This window comes from Setaria italica, chromosome II, assembly GCF_000263155.2.
Source record: "Setaria italica strain Yugu1 chromosome II, Setaria_italica_v2.0, whole genome shotgun sequence".
In the NCBI taxonomy this organism is placed as follows: Eukaryota; Viridiplantae; Streptophyta; class Magnoliopsida; order Poales; family Poaceae; genus Setaria; species Setaria italica.
Genome location: NC_028451.1, coordinates 21,296,387 through 21,316,590, shown reverse-complemented (window position 1 = coordinate 21,316,590; position 20,204 = coordinate 21,296,387). Strand labels below are relative to the sequence as shown.

General features: G+C 46.3%; 1 protein-coding gene across 2 annotated transcripts; it reads left to right on the top strand.

Annotated features, from left to right (window-relative positions):
- The first annotated feature begins 15,208 nt into the window (after window positions 1-15,208).
- Window positions 15,209-18,701, top strand: LOC101768452 (protein C2-DOMAIN ABA-RELATED 11). 2 transcript variants are annotated; one of them, XM_004956317.4, is made up of 4 exons: window positions 15,212-15,385; window positions 15,527-15,677; window positions 17,189-17,284; window positions 18,081-18,701. In XM_004956317.4, the coding sequence occupies exons 2-4, from the start codon at window positions 15,552-15,554 to the stop codon at window positions 18,369-18,371; spliced, it is 513 nt and encodes a 170-aa protein (XP_004956374.1). In that variant the 5' UTR covers window positions 15,212-15,385; window positions 15,527-15,551; the 3' UTR covers window positions 18,372-18,701. The 2 variants fall into 2 exon arrangements, with proteins under 2 accessions (XP_012699690.1, XP_004956374.1); XM_012844236.3 differs by lacking the exon at window positions 17,189-17,284 and having other exon boundaries at window positions 15,209-15,385.
- Window positions 18,702-20,204: the final 1,503 nt, after the last annotated feature.

The following is a 20,204-nucleotide window of genomic DNA, read 5'->3' as shown; positions in this document are numbered from 1 at the left end:
CACAAGTCAAAGAAGAACAAGTCAGGAGGAAAACACTTACCACTTCTAGCTCGTACCAAGTATCATACTGACGAAGGGCTGCAGGAATTACTGGTACTCCCTGATAGTTCCTAAAAAACTTAGCCAGCAGCGAATCTACGTCATCATCGGATATGTCCTCATCGGACATACGCGATGGATCCTTCAGACCTACGTACTCACTTCCCGAGTGAGCACGTTGTTGGAGCAGCTGGACCCTTCTCTTCAGGAAGCTGGCCGCCACGTTGATCCCAGTCAAACCGAGTGCCTTCAACTCGGTGATCTGCTGCATCAGGTGATCAAGCTCAGGGGTGTCCTCGAGCTCGCTCACCCAGTTCTTCGCATGCTTGGGCGCGTGACCAGTCACCTCAGGCAAGCGGGGTTCATGGTTCCCGATGTAGAACCACCTTTTCTTTCACTCCCCATGGGAGTCGGTCAGATTATACTCAATATACGCGCCCGAGTTCCTGAGCTGGAACCCGGCGCCTCCAAGGACTTCCGTCCGCTGGGCACTCGGCTGAGGCTTACAACGAAACAGCTTCCTAAACAACTTGAGACTTGGAGGTACTCCCAGATAAACTTCGCAAAGGTGTACAAAAATAGACATGTGCAGTACACCGTTGGGATTCAAGTGGACGAGCTGAAGTTTGTAGTACTCGAGAATACCTCTGAAGAAGTCGGAGGTGGGCACCACCAATCTCCTTTCCACAAAATGCGCAAGCATCACCATCTCGGCAGGATGTTCCTCAAACTGCCACGCATTGGGAAACGTGGGGCGCCATTCAAGAATCTCCTTCGACTGAAGGAGCTTTGTCTCGACTAGCGCCTGGACCGCTTCCTCCTTCATCACCGAGTGTTGCCAGGTTGCCCCAGGCAGCGGCGGCACAGTTTGATTCGTTGGCCCCACCTTCGGTGCCGGCAGCACCAACTCCTTCCCCTTCTTGGATTTGATCTTGCCCGTCGCCGAAGCCTTGCCCTGGATCTTCTCGGGTTTCTTGCCCATCTTCTTGGTGCGCATTCGACGGACTAAACCTCAAGGAAGAAGGGGCTCGACACTCGGATCTTTCTCAAAAGGCGGCAATGGCGGCGGCGGCGGCTCTGACGGCGGCAAAATGCAGAGCGGAGGCGCAGAGGAGGAAGAAGAAGAGATCTAATTGTCGTACGGTGTAAAAGCAACCGAAAGGGGGCTTCCCAGTTTTATCTCCGCCAGCCCCGGTTTCCATGCGTCAGTTGCACAACGAACAGATTAATTGCGTATTAATCACCTTAAACACCCAACGGCTACTCTATCCAACGGACTGCTGACCACTTCAACGACAAAGTTCGCCTAAGTGCTTGGGGGCTGCGGGTACCGTACCCGTTGATCAGTTTTTTCTTTTCCCAAAGATCCCCAAGGGTAAAATGGACAAAAGCTGGCTGGACCCTAAGCCTGACTCTTCGACTCAACCTAAGGCTCGGGGGCTACTCCATATGGAGTGCGATTGACATCGCACTGCCATATAAAATTACGCGGGACGGAAACAACTCGAAGGAGCAAAAAGAGTACCTTCCAGCCACGCGACAGTACTCGAGCACTTTAGCCTGCAAACTCTACGACTAAATCTACTCGGATAGTGCCTGCAGTGCCCAAAACTATGGCGTACGACTACAAAGTACTCGGGGGCTTGTCGGGCATACACCCCAGGTCCACGAGTAGGCCTTGGACGGCCCACCAAGGGACGTACTCGGACAAGATCAGAACAAGGATGGGCGTATCCTTCTCGGATTAGTCTTGTACATTTATGGAAAACTACTCGGGCCAATACCGAGTAGAGCTCTATAATAGTACCCGACTAGGACTCAGACTTGTAACCCTGCCCTCCCGTGTATATAAGGCCGGGCAGGGACCCCCCTCAACATAACATCTCAAGACCCGAACATACATCAATACAAACCAACACACAGGACGTAGGGTATTACGCAATCTAGCGGCCCGAACCTGTCTAAATCGTGTTCCTTGCATCACCATTGATTCCTTGATTCTCGACGACCCTTACCGCATAAAAGACCACCTAGGGTACCCCCTAGGTGGGTTGCCGGTCTAAAACACCGACAGGTTATGGATAGTGTTGTTGACTACCGCTACTTCTGACTAGACTTTGCTTATTCTTTCTTCCCCGTTTTGAGATAGGCCCGTGTTTGCCGTTGAGATGTGAAGGAAGGGAGCCCTCACATCGCCTAGTGTGTTTGGGTGCTGGATCCTTGGGTGAAGGATCCGATGATTTGTGTCGACTTCTTTCATTGAGGTGTTGACCTCGGAGATGGTGTTGCTTTGCTGCTTCCTTGATTGCTGCTACATAAACCCCTATAGCCATATATAGGTTTACTCATGTATATAGTATAATTCCCCTATTTCCTTAGCTTGCTGCTATTGGGAGTTGACAAGACCTACCCGCTTCTCGGGTAGATGGTGGCTTTTCAGGGTCGGAGCCCGACTACGACTTCGACAACGACGGATGGGAAGACTAGGGATGGCCCTCCGCTCGAGTCATCTCTGGAGATGGAGTTCGCCATAGCTTGTGTTTCCGTTGCGTAGATGTTTTACTTTTCTTGATTTAGTCCTGATGGACTTGTACCGGCATTGCCGAAGAGATGTCCTCGATACTTATGATATTTATGCTATTGTACTCTGTTGTTGCTTTATATTTCTGTGTTGATATGGATTTGTACTATCTGAGACAGGGATTCGAACGTGATAGCCTTCCTGGGACTATCACGGAGGTGGGTAGGCTTGAATTCTCAGAAATGGGAATTTGGGTTCATTTCAGCTGCTCTCCCCACCCCACTCCTCATGCTGTAGTTGAATCGATGAGATGCTCTGCCCAAATCGATGCCGACCGTGCTCCTCCGCCACCCTCTGCTCGAATCATCACTAGCCCTTGCTTGTCTGGCACGAATCAAGGCAGTACAGCAATGGGATGATGCTGGGCCATGGGCCCACAACGAGCTGCACACACGGGCCAATACGGCGAGCAGTGCTGCGTTGGGTCGTGGCTGGCAACTCGATGCGCGGGGTAGCACGGTGGGCGATGCTGCACGAGGCCACGGCTGACGGAGGGATGAAGGCAGGCGGCACTGGCGGTGCATGTGTGAGGTTGCTGGGCGTGAGGCAAATGGTGTGGTGGCAGGACGAGCATGGGGCTGCTTGAGGGGAGGGCGGCGCATGGCCCGGTGAGGCGGGGCCAGCTTCGATGCGGTGGCGAGGCCACACTGTGGGGTGGGACGTTGTACGTGTTGGAGGTATGCCCTAGAGGCAATCATAGAGATGATGATATTCCATTTGTATCCATGATTTGTATATTGTGTTCATTGAATATCCATTAAAGGCTACTTGAATTGATTTGCAATTATGTGAATTGTATGTGAAACTCTTTACTTGTATGGTTATTCTAAAGTTGTCCCTAGTCGGAGTTCATGTGAGGACACACATGAATATTAGACTAGCACATGTATTAGTTGATGACTATGTTTCACAAGTCATGGACATGGAGATGTTGAACTAATAATGTGGACACATGTGGAGACATGTGCTAGGACTGACCCAACACAAGAAGTAGTTCTCTCTTTAAACAACATATACCCTTTGTCCTTAGACCTGAGATTGTCGCATGTATTCAAGATGTGGATCGACCTACTTAGGGGCTATCAAACGCTACGCCGTAACAGGGTAGTTATAAAGGTAGCTTTCGGGTTTGTCAAGAAGCATGCTATGAGACATGGTCAATCAAGATGGGATTTGCCCCTCTCTGATTGAGAGTGATATCTCTGGGCCCCTCGAGTGATCGGATCCGAAAATGCATGGTCATGCTACGTACGGTTAAGAGTTAACCTACAAAGGGATTCCAAATCACAGGATCGAGAAAGAGCGGTCGGCTTGAAGCTAGACCAAATATCGTGAGGCAAAGGGAATAGCATGTATATTATGTTGTGATGGTTTGTCTGATATGATCTTCGTGTGCGTATAGGAGTTGGCACGTCTTGCTAGAGGCCGCTACCGACTATTGGGTCGAGTAGGAGTACTCGGGCCATGTCTATACGTATCCGAACCCATAGGGTCACACACTTAAGGGGCTGGAAGCCCAATTCGGATCCGATCCGAGTTGGATTAGGTTTAGAAGTACTAATGGGCCTCGGACCCAGAGGCCCGTCAGGAACCTCTATAAATAGAGGGGTGGGGGCGCCCTAGGGTTTACACCTTTTGGCAAAAACACATCTGCCGCGCCTCCCACGCCCTCGCCTGTTGCAACTCGTGGATCTAGCAGTCCGGCTTGCGACGCTTCCTCCCTGCACGTGTTGATACCTTGGAGGTGTTGCGCCTGCAGCACTCGGACGAGCCACCGACGAGCCACGACGAGCTGACGACGAGCCGCGGCACGAGGGCGATCTTGCTGCACGTGGACGAGCTGCTGAGGAGCTGCTGGACGTTGACGTGATCGACTACGTACAACTACGTTGATCGACTACGTACGACTACGTTGATCATCTTCGCTGCATCGACGCCAATCTACATATTCCGCACCAGTAGTGCGTCGAGTGGTAATCCCGTGATCCTTATACGGCAGTTCTTCCTGGTTTTACGCGGTAGAAATTTTGATTTGTGCTAGTGTAGCCTACCTCATAACCTAACAGTGGTATCAAAGCCGTAGCTGTTTAGTTTTGGATTCGGGATGTGTGCATATGGAGATATGCGAGTTTTCAGTTTGATCTATGTCCTGGTTTCGTGTTCTTGCTGCAATGGTAGTGTAACGACATACTCCTACCGGTCGGTTTCCACCATCGGAGTTAAGTGATACACGTAATTCCAGTTGCAGTGAGCGAACATCAATATGATTGGTCGAATCGAAATCCAGGGTCATACGCCAGGCGCATTAGATGTGCAATAGCAGATGAGATCTACTGCCGGGGTCGGGATTTTTACCGTATGCGTATGCTTCGGTAAATCAGCCGTAACTTTTCGGTACGATCTCGGATCGGGGCGAATTTTATATGAAAATTGATCTCCAGAAAAAGTTACACATGAAATTCAACATCTTCGCCATTTTTGGCGAAATTAGATTTCCCAAATTCGGCTTGGAAGATGGAGTTTCGGGCCTCCGAAGTTTGGAACGTTAGGACGTTTAACTCTGTTTTGCAGGATGTATGTATCTTGTGATCAGTATGGCCCCTTTGTGTATGTGATGCATGTGTGTAACTCATTCGTGACCTGCGTGTCGCACGTACGGCAACACGGCAGGAGCCATATGTGTTGTCACCTTAATGTATTTAATGGTCTGCGTACCAATCTGTGATGATCCAAGCAACTATGTAATCTTCATTACTAGCTTCTTTACTAGCTATTAGGCGTAATAGCATGTTCTAGTTCTTTGAGGACTCATCACCAGGAGGATGGCGCACATGGAACATGGAGATGGAGATCACCATGGTGAACAGATTCTATGGAGATGGAGATCACCATAAGAAAAACGGGCCATACTGTGTCACAACTGTGTGAATGCTATTCTGTTTATGTTTTACTTTCTGCATGTTGTGATGTTAGAAGTAGAACGATCCCTCACAAAGTTTAAGTTAGTATGCCCTCCCAACTAAAACTTGCACCATCCCATGTCTTGTACAACTAGTGATGGGTCTATGAAATTAGGGTACCACTAGTTTTCCTTGACTAGACGGGTTTGTGTCGGACACTTACGCGCATAAGGGTTGGTTTGCTTAACAAGGTTATCTTAACGGTTAAGGACCTTGGGGCATAAAGGTTGGGCACCGAGACATAGAGATGTCACCCAACAACAGGAGTCATATGTGATATGATTAGCAAAAGTTGCTTACCGATCTACCTTGTTTGCTAGCGGTGATGCTAAAGCTCACTAGTAGACTTGTTAGTTGTGGATCCTGAATCACTAAGTTTCAATAGAGGGATATTGATTTTAGTGGGAGTAGATTCTGTTAAAATAGTTTAATGTGATTTGCTCTATCATGGATACGTTGTTCTTAGTGTATTTTGCATTACTTTTGTTGTAGATTAAATGGCACCTAGCAACACCACCACATCGTTTGCTTTGCGTTCGGTCCTTGAGAAGGACAAGTTGAATGGAACAAACTACTCGGATTGGATCCGTAACCTGAGAATTGTTCTCAGGGCCGATAAAAAGGAAGATGTTCTAGACACCAAACTACCACCAGTACCTACTGATGATGCATCTGCTGCCGTTAAGGCTGCTTACAAGAAGGCATTTGATGCTAATCTTGAGGTAAGCTGCCTTATGCTTGCTTGCATGGAACCCGAGCTGCAGATGCAGTTTGAAACAAATCATGAGGCACACGATATGATCGTGGCGCTCAAAGACATGTTCCAGACACAGGCTAGGACTGAAAGGTTCAATGTGTCCAAAGCCTTTCTGGAGTGTAAGCTAGCAGAAAGCGCAGCAGTAAGACCACATGTAATCAAAATGGTTGGTTACACTCAGCGATTGGAGAAGCTGGGCTTCCCAATGGGCAAAGAGTTGGCCACTGACTTCATTCTTTCATCTCTTCCGCCTAGCTATGGCAACTTCATCTCGAACTACCATATGCATGGGACGGAGAAGGGTCTGAATGAACTGTGTGGTATGCTCAAGACAGCAGAGGTAGACATTAAGAAAAGCGCTAGTACCAGCCATGTGATGGCTATACAGAACAAGCCTAGCTTTAAGAAAAAGGGCAATTCTTGGAAGAAGAAGGGCAAGGCTGGAACGTCCAAGCCAAACCCAACGCCCAAGGTTAAAGCTGGACCTGGACCTGCTCCAAACAAAGAGTGCTTTTAATGTCATAAACTTGGTCACTGGAAAAAAGAAACTGCAAGCAGTACCTAGCTTCGTTGAAGAATGGTGGAAGTAAGAGTACTTCTACCTCAGGTACGCTTGTTGTTAATGTTATAGACAACATTTTTCTCGCTGATACAATTATTAATTCTTGGGTATTTGATACCGGATCGGTTGCTCATATTTTCAATTCAATGCAGGGAATGATAAGAAGTAGAAGCGTGGAAAGAAGAGAAGTTGATTTCCACGTGGGCAATAATGCAAGAGTTGCTGCGTTGACTATTTTGATGATACAACTCCACCTCCCGTCAGGATTTATTATGGAGTTGAATAATTGTTATTTCGTTCCTAGTTTAAGTCGAAACATTTTGTCTCCTTCATGCTTGATGAAGGATGGTTATTCATTTGCGAGTGAAAACAATGGTTGTGTGATCTCTAAGAATGATATGTTTATGACTTTTGCACCCATTGTGAATGGATTATTTGTTTTAAATCTTGATGGTTCACCTGTCTGTAACGTAAGTGCTAAAAGGCCTCGGCCTAATGATTTGAGTCCTACCTACTTGTGGCATTGTCGTTTGGGTTATATAAGTGAAAAGCGCATGAAGAAGCTCCATTCTGATGGACTTCTAACTTCGTTTGATTTTGAATCATACGAGACATGTGAGGCTTGCTTGCTAGGCAAGATGACCAAGACGTCTTTCACAGGATTTCCTGAGAGAGCAGTAGACTTGTTGGAACTCGTACATAGTGATGTATGCGGACCAATGAGCACGACGGCTAGAGGAGGATTCCAATACTTCATAACTTTCACTGATGATTTTAGTAGATATGGCTATGTCTACTTGATGAGGCACAAGTCTGAAACCTTTGAAAAGTTCAAGGAATTTCAGAATGAAGTTGAAAATCAGTGTGGCAAGAAAATTAAAGCCTTACGATCTGATCGTGGAGGCGAGTATTTGAGCCACGAGTTTAGCAATCATCTAAAGAGTTGCGGAATTGTTCCACAACTTACGCCGCCTGGAACACCTCAGAGAAACGGTGTATCCGAGCGACGTAATCGAACTTTGTTAGACATGGTTTGATCAATGATGAGCCAGTCGGACCTACCGTTGTCATTTTGGGGATACGCTCTAGAAATAGCAGCTTTCACACTTAATAGGGTATCATCTAAATCCGTAGTTAAGACACCATATGAGATATGGACTGGAAAGGTTCCTAGTTTGTCTTTTCTAAAGATTTGGGGATGTGAAGTGTTTGTCAAGCGACTTCAATCGGACAAGATCACACCCAAGTTGGATAAGTGCATTTTTGTGGGATATCCAAACAAAACTTTGGGATATTATTTCTACAACCGATCAGAAGGCAAAGTGTTTGTCGCTCAAAACGGGGTTTTCCTAGAGAAAGAGTTTCTCAAAGGAGAAAAGAGTGGAAAGACAGTGCATCTTGAATAAGTTCAAGATGAGCCGATCGGGCAAGAATCAATGAGTGATGCTAACGTAGCAGAACAAGTTGAGATACCCATGGCAAGAGAAGCACCGCCACAACCACGAAGGTCGGCAAGGCTCCGCGAAATGCGGGAAATATTATTGTTGGACAATGAAGAGCCTGCGACATATGCAGAAGCAATGATGGACCCAGACTCCGAAAAATGGCAGAGTGCCATGCAATCCGAAATAGAGTCCATGGGAGACAATCAAGTTTGGAACTTGGTTGACCCGCCTGATGGTGTTAAAGCCATAGAGTGCAAGTGGATCTATAAGAAGAAAAAGGACATGGATGGAAATGTTCACATCTATAAAGCACGACTTGTCGCAAAAGGTTTTCGACAAGTTCAAGGAGTTGACTACGACGAGACCTTCTCGCCCGTAGTGATGCTTAAGTCCATTCGGATTATTCTAGCTATAGCTGCATATTTCGATTATGAGATATGGTAGATGGATGTCAAGACAGCTTTCTAGAATGGAAACCTAGCTGAGGACGTGTATATGATACAGCCCGAGGGTTTTGTCGATCCGAAAAATGCTGGAAAGGTATGCAAGCTTCAGAGATCCATTTATGGATTGAAGCAAGCATCTAGGAGTTGGAACATTCATTTTGATGAAGTGGTCAAAGGGTTTGACTTCACCAAGAAGGAAGAAGAGTCTTGTGTTTACAAGAAGGTTAGTGGGAGCTCTGTAGTATTTCTAATCTTATATGTGGATGACATATTACTGATTGAAAATAACATTCCTATGCTTGAGTCCGTAAAGACTTCACTGAAAAATAGTTTTTCGATGAAGGACTTAGGGGAAGCGGCATATATTCTGGGCATTAAGATCTATAGAGATAGATCGAGAAGGCTTATAGGTTTAAGCCAAGATACTTACATTGACAAAGTGTTGAAGTGGTTCAGCATGGAAGAGGCAAAGAAAGGGTTCTTGCCTATGTCACATGGCATACATCTCAGCAAGACTCAGTGTCCTTCGACTGCTGATGAGAGGGATCGCATGAGTAGAGTGTCATATGCCTCGGCTATTGGATCTATCATGTATGCAATGATAAGTACTCGCCCAGATGTTTCATATGCGCTAAGTATGACAAGCAGACACCAATCTGATCCAGGTGAGAGTCACTGGACAGCGGTGAAAAACATTCTTAAGTACTTGAGAAGGACTAAAGATATGTTCCTCATCTATGGAGGTGAGGAGGAGCTCGTTGTAACAGGTTACACCGATGCTAGTTTCCAAACCTGGCTGGCTGGACCCTAAGCCTGAATCTTCGACTCAACCTAAGGCTCGGGGGCTACTCCATATGGAGTGCGATTGACATCGCACTGCCATATAAAATTACGCGGGACGGAAACAACTCGAAGGAGCAAAAAGAGTACCTTCCAGCCACGCGACAGTACTCGAGCACTTTAGCCTACAAACTCTACGACTAAATCTACTCGGATAGTGCCTGCAGTGCCCAAAACTGTGGCGTACGACTACAAAGTACTCGGGGGCTTGTCGGGCATACACCCCAGGTCCACGAGTAGGCCTTGGACGGCCCACCAAGGGACGTACTCGGACAAGATCAGAACAAGGATGGGCGTATCCTTCTCGGATTAGTCTTGTACATTTATGGAAAACTACTCGGGCCAATACCGAGTAGAGCTCTGTAATAGTACCCGACTAGGACTCAGACTTGTAACCCTGCCCTCCCGTGTATATAAGGCTGGGCAGGGACCCCCCTCAACATAACATCTCAAGACCCGAACATACATCAATACAAACCAACACACAGGACGTAGGGTATTACGCAATCTAGCGGCCCGAACCTGTCTAAATCATGTTCCTTGCATCACCATTGATTCCTTGATTCTCGACGACACTTACCGCATAAAAGACCACCTAGGGTACCTCCTAGGCGGGTTGCCGGTCTAAAACACCGACAGGTTATGGACAGTGTTGTTGACTACCGCTACTTCTGACTAGACTTTGCTTATTCTTTCTTCCCCGTTTTGAGATAGGCCCGTGTTTGCCGTTGAGATGTGAAGGAAGGGAGCCCTCACATCGCCTAGTGTGTTTGGGTGCTGGATCCTTGGGTGAAGGATCCGATGATTTGTGTCGACTTCTTTCATTGAGGTGTTGACCTCGGAGATGGTGTTGCTTTGCTGCTTCCTTGATTGCTGCTACATAAACCCCTATAGCCATATATAGGTTTACTCATGTATATAGTATAATTCCCCTATTTCCTTAGCTTGCTGCTATTGGGAGTTGACAAGACCTACCCGCTTCTCGGGTAGATGGTGGCTTTTCAGGGTCGGAGCCCGACTACGACTTCGACAACGACGGATGGGAAGACTAGGGATGGCCCTCCGCTCGAGTCATCTCTGGAGATGGAGTTCGCCATAGCTTGTGTTTCCGTTGCGTAGATGTTTTACTTTTCTTGATTTAGTCCTGATGGACTTGTACCGGCATTGCCGAAGAGATGTCCTCGATACTTATGATATTTATGCTATTGTACTCTGTTGTTGCTTTATATTTCTGTGTTGATATGGATTTGTACTATCTGAGACAGGGATTCGAACGTGATAGCCTTCCTGGGACTATCACGGAGGTGGGTAGGCTTGAATTCTCAGAAATGGGAATTTGGGTTCATTTCAGCTGCTCTCCCCACCCCACTCCTCATGCTGTAGTTGAATCGATGAGATGCTCTGCCCAAATCGATGCCGACCGTGCTCCTCCGCCACCCTCTGCTCGAATCATCACTAGCCCTTGCTTGTCTGGCACGAATCAAGGCAGTACGGCAATGGGATGATGCTGGGCCATAGGCCCACAGCGAGCTGCACACGCGGGCCAATACGGCGAGCAGTGCTGCGTTGGGTCGTGGCTGGCAACTCGATGCGCGGGGTAGCACGGTGGGCGATGCTGCACGAGGCCACGGCTGACGGAGGGATGAAGGCAGGCGGCACTGGCGGTGCATGTGTGAGGTTGCTGGGCGTGAGGCAAATGGTGTGGTGGCAGGACGAGCATGGGGCTGCTTGAGGGGAGGGCGGCGCATGGCCCGGTGAGGCGGGGCCAGCTTCGATGCGGTGGCGAGGCCACACTGTGGGGTGGGACGTTGTACGTGTTGGAGGTATGCCCTAGAGGCAATCATAGAGATGATGATATTCCATTTGTATCCATGATTTGTATATTGTGTTCATTGAATATCCATTAAAGGCTACTTGAATTGATTTGCAATTATGTGAATTGTATGTGAAACTCTTTACTTGTATGGTTATTCTAAAGTTGTCCCTAGTCGGAGTTCATGTGAGGACACACATGAATATTAGACTAGCACATGTATTAGTTGCTGACTATGTTTCACAAGTCATGGACATGGAGATGTTGAACTAATAATGTGGACACATGTGGAGACATGTGCTAGGACTGACCCAACACGAGAAGTAGTTCTCTCTTTAAACAACATATACGCTTTGTCCTTAGACCTGAGATTGTCGCATGTATTCAAGATGTGGATCGACCTACTTAGGGGCTATCAAACGCTACGCCGTAACAGGGTAGTTATAAAGGTAGCTTTCAGGTTTGTCAAGAAGCATGCTATGAGACATGGTCAATCAAGATGGGATTTGCCCCTCTCTGATTGAGAGTGATATCTCTGGGCCCCTCGAGTGATCGGATCCGAAAATGCATGGTCATGCTACGTACGGTTAAGAGTTAACCTACAAAGGGATTCCGAATCACAGGATCGAGAAAGAGCGGTCGGCTTGAAGCTAGACCAAATATCGTGAGGCAAAGGGAATAGCATGTATATTATGTTGTGATGGTTCGTCTGATATGATCTTCGTGTGCGTATAGGAGTTGGCACGTCTTGCTAGAGGCCGCTACCGACTATTGGGTCGAGTAGGAGTACTCGGGCCATGTCTATACGTATCCGAACCCATAGGGTCACACACTTAAGGGGCTGGAAGCCCAATTCAGATCTGATCCGAGTTGGATTAGGTTTAGAAGTACTAATGGGCCTCGGACCCAGAGGCCCGTCAGGAACCTCTATAAATAGAGGGGTGGGGGCGCCCTAGGGTTTACACCTTTTGGCAAAAACACATCTGCCGCGCCTCCCACGCCCTCGCCTGTTGCAACTCGTGGATCTAGCAGTCCGGCTTGCGACGCTTCCTCCCTGCACGTGTCGATACCTTGGAGGTGTTGCGCCTGCAGCACTCGGACGAGCTGCCGACGAGCCACGACGAGCCACCGACGAGCCACGACGAGCTGACGACGAGCCGCGGCACGAGGGCGATCTTGCTGCACGTGGACGAGCTGCTGAGGAGCTGCTGGACGTTGACGTGATCGACTACGTACGACTACGTTGATCGACTACGTACGACTACGTTGATCATCTTCGCTGCATCGACGCAAATCTACATATTCCGCACCAGTAGTGCGTCGAGTGGTAATCCCGTGATCCTTATACGGCAGTTCTTCCTGGTTTTACGCGGTAGAAATTTTGATTTGCGCTAGTGTAGCCTACCTCGTAACCTAATAGTACGGCCAGGCGAGGTGTAGGCCGCACGGCGACTGGATGAACGCGGAAAGGTTCGTGTGCTGGCAGTTGGGATCTCATGCGTGGAGAAGAAAATATACCAATCCATTCTTGGATTGGTATATTTGGCTCAAGGAGAGAGAAATTTAGGTCATGACCTATTATACCAATCCATATAGGTATGCTGTTGGAGCAAGATTTGGAGCTCCAAATTTGTAGTTGAATTATAGAGCTTCATCATCTTCTTGGTTTGCACTATGGCCAAAAGATCAACCAATCTCAAGATTTGGAGCTCCAAAGATCGAGCCAGACACTACCATTCAGTGCTCAATGGTTTCTTGATTCAGTTTCGTTAGTAAGGGTTCAAAATAGTTTGAACTTGCAAACTTTGAGCCTCATTTAAAAATATGAATTCATCTAATTCTTTGATCAACAACTGACTCATAATAACCACTGGACATCCAAGTTTACTTGTTGCCCATAAACATCCAAAGTGTAGATGTAAAATCTCTTAGAAATTCAACTTAAAGTTGGTCACTTGATAATTTTCAGACTTAGAATTTTCCGGGATTTGGATAGAGTTGACCATATTCAACAGCTTTGACTTTGACTTTAGGACACTTCTGATCCAATTCTTGGTCCAAACTTGATTCCATAATGTTCCATACAATCCAATCTCTTTATTTCAATTTTTGCCCTTTTTTCCAAATTTGAATCTTTTTAGTTGATTTTTTTACCTTGGCTCATTTGATCTCCTTTTAAGCCAAAATTTTCACAATGATCTTTTTAAAAACCTTATTAAGACTTAAAATACTAGGGTGTTACATCTTCCTTGCCCACACCTTAATCACCAAACAAAGGAGGCATCGCGCCATGGTGGAGACTGGAGAGAGAGGAGATGGAGGAAGAACCGAAAAGGGCCGGCGGTCAATGGGAGAGGAGATGAAGAGACATGGTGAATAAATCCAAGACTCTCTCTACTCCCACTTAGGGTCTCTTTAGGAGGGCTTCAACTTTGGCTCCATGGACAACTTCTGCTAAAGCTCCACTAAATGATAAGATATTAAACGACTTTGGCGGCGGAGCTCCCCAAATCCTACTGACTAGAGCCATTCCATTCAGAAGAAATATAATAGTAACTAACACCCGCGCCACAGCTAGGGATGGATTTGAATCGAAGATGCATGGAATCAAATTTGGATAGCACTGTTTACCACATTTTAATCTAAATTCGGATACAAATATGAATCATATCGCATACGAATACAAAATGAATAGTTGGAATTCGCATTCACATTCAGATACTTACTCGACTTGGAACATAGCATCATATCGAGTATCAATTTGCTTTTTCGATGATTTTATAGTAGATAGAAAATCATACCAAGTAGGAAGTCAATTATAAGGATGGTACACAATAGGTAGCTTATTGAAAATAATATATTTATTAATAAATATTTCAATAATTAAATATATCAAATAATTGGTCATATTAAAATTATTAAACTTTATCACTGTATATCACTAGTAATATTAGACTAACATAATTAGTCATTTGTCAAATTGATAACTTTTTAATAGTTGAAATATGTACACAATTACTTTATTAGTAATATTAAAGTTAACATCATTTATCATTAGTAATTAATCATAGAAATAAGTTTTATATGATTTAATGGGTACTTTATTCTTCGCGGATATGGATAATATCGGATATTTCACTTTTTTTCGAATACGAATCTTTAATTGGATTGAGAAAATATTGAAAATCAAATTCTGATACATCTATTTAACATTTATATTAAAATTGAATGCCAATATGGATATCCGTATTAGGGTTTTAGACGAATTCGAATCCATCCCTGACCGCGGCACACGAGCGCCGAATTGAATTAGCGATAAGTACTAGCTCCTTTTACCTGGTCCAAGCAGGAGATCTTGTGCCGCCTTACCCGCCACCACTGACCCAGCACTCGGGTGTGACCGATCGGTCGACCGGACCCTTGTGGCCTGTCGAGAGCCTGCCGCACCAGCCACAGGGGTTTGACCGCCCGACCCGATCCGACCGTCCACATCCTGAGCCGCGTGCGCGTTGCTACTGCTACTACTGGTAGACGAGTAAAGAAAGACGAGGCATGAGACCGGTGCGATCGGACCAGATGACCAGAGAGGCAGACACGCCACACGCCAGCCCACCGAAGCCACTTCACCGACTGAGTCGCCCGTCCCGTCCGCTCCCGAGCCCGGACCGCGTCCGGGGTGCCGCGGGGCCCACCGCCACCTCGCGCTAGTCGCCGGGGCCCACACGCTCAGTCCCGTCCCGTCTCGGCCTCCCCTCTCCATTTCTTCCCCCACCCCCGCCGGGCATCGCAGGCAACCTGACCCAGTCACCAGCAGGCCACTCCGTGCTCTCGCGGAAACACTGGAAGCAAGCAAGCAGCAGAGCGAGGCGAGGAGGAGGAGCAGGCCGCGAAGGCGAGCTCGACTGATCTGATCCCTTCTTCCCTCCAGCGGCAATCGACGGGGTGAGTACAGCAGGGTTATCATCGATCCGTTGCTCTGTTCATTATTACCCTTGTGTTCTTCAGAATTCTACTCTCTGCTGATTCGAATTCTTCCTAGCTTTGGTTACTTGATCTCGGTTTGATGAATTGATCCGCGCGCAGAGGAACGGGGTCGCGGCCGGCCGCCATGGAGGAAGCGGGGAGGGGGAGAGGCTGCGGCTTGCTCAAGGTGGTTGTGGCGCGCGGCCGCAGCCTCGCCGTCAGGGACTTCACCTCCAGCGACCCGTACGTCATCGTCCGCGCCGCCGACACGGTAAGTCGAGTTAGGAGAAGCAGGGGAAGAGATGAGATGACATGAGCTCCTCCTCTCCGTGCTTCCTGCTTCCGCGCTTGAATCACTAACTAGCAAGGCCCTTCTGCTTTCATCAACACAATCGAAGAAACGACGATCACGCTGAAACTAAAATGTGCTAATGTTTAGGGTGTTTCTATTCTTGTCTTTCTCTCCTTTTTTTTTCTGATAGGAGGAGTTGATTCGTGTCAAACCGACACTTGCACGTTGTGCTGATAGTGTGCTTTGGACCTAACAGGCTAGATTGTGAGGCATCGTTGCTTTTTCATTACCTTGCATTGCATCATTACGATGAATAAGCAGCTTTCCTTGTTTGAGCAGCTAATGCTGACTTGGGTTCTACTAGCTATTAGATTGATGATTCATTCAGCTAGACCTTTCCTGGATGAGATGCTTAGTACAAGTTAAAAACACCATTTTTCAAAGTCCAACCACGTGTCATACTTTAGATTTGATCGTTGTTTCAGTCTTCATTGGTCAATTAGCTATTTCTCTCCTCATTGGACAGACGCGTAAGATGCCTGGTAAGTTAAGCGTTTTTAGATAATTAAAAAACTTGCAGGTTGCAGCTAATTCCTTCCTTGTCTGGCTTTGAATTTTCTTTGAAGACACAAGTGCTGTAAGATCGTGACAACTGGTTCTGTGCATTATTTCGTTGAAATTCGCCCACAAAATCTAAATGTTGACTTAATTGTTATGGAACATGCACTCGACCTAATTTCACCTCCCTTTTTTTACCATCCCATACAGCTCCATAGTCCAGACATTCACAAAGTTAACCTTGGAGGGTGTCAAACCACCCACTCAAACCCTTCTTTAGTTAATCATATCATGATATTTTTTATGAGTAGGACTGACAGTGACACTTATGCCTTTTGTCTTTGTCGGCTGGAGCACTTTTGGATTGTTTATTTATTCTGCTCTTTTTTAGTGGAAACCCCTTCTTATTGAGAGGAATTTTAGGCGTTAACCTGACTTATTCCTGGATATCTTTTTTGGTCTCATCTCTAGATTTCAAATTTTGGGTGCAAAGAACTGAACATGTGAAAGCCAATAGGGTAACATTGTCTTGAAAGAAATATACATTTTTTGTTCAGCAATCGACGATGCCCCAAGCTTGGCTGGTCCAATAGAAGATGGTTTTCTTCTAGACAGCCCTACACCGGCCCATGAGGAAATGGTCAGGCCAAATACCTCTCCAGCAAGTGATCCACAGTATTTTAGTATAGGTCTAGTCCGGATCTGATCTAATGAAGCAAAAGTGCCAGTTGTATTAGGTTAGACAATGGTTTTCGATATACTAATTACTGAATGGCCACCTTGACCTAGTAGTTAGGTTATTTTGATACTTATTAAACCTGTCAAATCAAGGGTGCATGGCTTGTTAGTATTCTTTCCTTAATGAAGTATGGTGTACCTTAGATCTAACAACCAGTTCTTCCTTCCTTTCATTCTTTCACCGGACCCTGCAGACTGCAAAGACAAAAGTCATCAACAGTTGCCTGAATCCAGTTTGGAATGAAGAGATGATATTCTCCATGAAAGAGCCAGTAGGAGTCATCAAATTTGTAAGCATCTATTATATTTTACATGATGAATTGCTGCACACCAAGAGACAGCGTTCAATGCACATTTTGCCATTTGGACCTTTAGTCTCCTTGAGACTTGTTTCTTGTCTGTTTTTTATGAAACGACATGTTTCATGTCTCAAGAAGTCTTCTTTGGTTAATGTTTTGACCAAGAAATATGGTCATACCATGTTGTGCTCTATTATTGCTGTTTAAGACATGTGACCAATAAATGCAAATTTTTATCAGCTACAGAGTAGTACTAGTACTTAAGCACATATGGTACCACCTCTAGTCAATTAAATGTTATTGACTACATCCACAGGTGAAAATCTGCAATATCAATTTCTTGCCCATTATCTTCTCTGCTTTGCTCTGTTGGTTTCTAAACTATGCCTTACAGTAAAATTGGATAACAATGTGAGTTCTATCAGCATCTGCAAGATTGCAACTGCACTGTTTTCCTGTTGAATGAACATTTGCCTGTGGAACCTTGTTTTCTCCTTACTGGAAATACTCAGCTTCCAGCTTCATCTTTACCAGTATTAACAAGAAAAGTGACCTGGCCAGCAAATATCACCTACAAGAACCCCAACCACCGAACTCACTTCCTTGCATTGGACTCTAATAAAGGACACAATCTATGGCACCCTATTGTGATGGGAATTGTTTGAACAATGATTGAAGACAATAATTGGTGTGTCTAGTACTTAGCAAAATTTTAGGAGCTAGCTAGTAACAAGCCATGAACAACGCATGATTATGCTGATCTTACCATTGCCATTACCATTGGCAGGAGGTGTTCGACTGGGACCGATTCAAGTACGACGACAAGATGGGGCACGCCTTCCTGGACCTGCAGCCTGTGGCAGTGGCGACGAAGCTGCGGCGAGCGCTGCGACTCACTGCAGGAGAGACCAAGCTCCGGAAGGTAGCCCCTGACGCCGATAACTGCCTGCTCTCCGACAGCTTCGTGACGTACGCCAACGGGGAGGTCGCGCTAGATGCCTGGCTGAGGCTGCGTGACGTCGAGTCTGGCGAGCTGTTCATCACAGTTAAGTGGATCGAAGCTGAAGACACGAAATGATCACAGCCCAGGAGACCATTAACGATGCATTTTTGCTTGCAATGCAACCGTAGATGACATGACGTTGGTGTAGGGGTGGTTCTCTTGTGGTGCCCTTGTGTGATTTATTACTGTGTTATTTCTTCTTTCTTTGTGTGTGTGCACTGTCTGATCTGAATGTAAATTTTTCCAGACAGTTCTTAACAGAACAAGTAGTGTCAAATGTACCCGGAACGGTATTCTGCATCACAGCGCCTTGGATGCAGCACACTGTTTATGTTGATTGAGGGGTGAGATTATTAAGATCAAGGGGAAACTGATGCATCAGGACAGCCACCCATAATTTGGACAGTTCAGGGGTATGTGCTGTTGAAATAATGGGCCTAGCCCATTGTAATTTTAGAATTCCAAATAAATCTCAAAGGTCCATGTGGGCAAGAGGTGGAGTGGTGCAAGTCTTTAGTCCCACATTGCTAGTGGAGGAGAGGGATGACCAACTTAAATATGGAAGTTGTCTCCACTCCTCCAAACTATGTGTGTGGGGAGAGAAGGAGAGCTCCACACGCGCTCGCTCGCTCACCATGCGTTGCCGAGGTGGGGCGAAGGGTGCGGGCGTGCGGCACTTGCGTGAATGCCGAAATCCGGCCCCTCACCTTGCGGGGGCGCGGCTTCCTTTTGTTGTTTTATTTTTTGGTTACTTGGTCTTTAAGTTAGCGAGATATATGGAATCCTAATCGGTTTAGATCACGATCGCGACGTGATAATCGTGGGCTCTCTATTCGAGCTAGGATTTTTGCCTCCTCTCGTTGCTGCGCCGCCACCGTAGTCTACTCCATCCCAATTGTCGGCGTGCACCGGCGATTGGGAGAGCAGGTCTTCGGAACCGTCGTCTTCAGCGATCCTGCACCGGGAGAGGGCGAATAAGATTTTTGGGAAGCGCTCTGTGCGACTGCTCGATCGCTTCCTCCGCTTCGTCAAGTTCTCCGTCGACTCCTTCACCACGGCTCGTCTACCTCTTCGTCACTCGGGCATCACTCGCCGTCGCGAACAACGTCAGGCTGCTGGTCATCGTCGCCTGCTGTACCCGGTAGTTGTCCAGGAGCCGTTCTTCATCAAGAAAGAAACGTACGATCTCTTATCTCAAATTATGTCTTCCATACTAGCTATTATGATTTGTTGCATTCTGATAGCACTGGATAGTATGGTAGAATATGTGATTCTATTTGCAATGATAGACTTGTCTAGATCTTGCGTAGATATGTCTAGTTTAATCTGCTATCTGTTTATCGTATTCATGATTTATTTCTGGATTAAATTAAAACTAAAAGTGCTTATATATCTAACATGTGCAAATGAGCATTATGTATTCACGGTCATTGCGACACTCATTTAGGATTATGCCCTGTATCTATATTCACTATAAATTAGCTACGTTCTAAGTGACTCTGGATAGCAGTGACTTTGGGAGTGAAATATTTAGGAGCCGTAGCATACAAATTACGAGACCATTAAACATGGTGAACTGGTGCTTAAATCAGGAAACAGTACCATCCTGATGCACTTGGATAATGTATCTGGGCTGATGATCTGTTTAAGAGGAACCTGTAAAGCTTTATATTGAATTTGCTTATGGAATTGCTACTACTCGGTCGTCCGACCAGCCTCGGACGGTTCGCGCGCGCTGCCCACGTAACGAGCCCAGGACCCACGGACTTGAAACTTTACTAAACAAAATATATAACAGCTCCGCTCCTATCCCTTCTCGTTCTTATCACCATAGCAGCCGTGCGCCTCATCTCCCATTTCTCTTAAAAAAAAAACAAACCAAATCATCCCATCCTCCTTCAGGGTGCG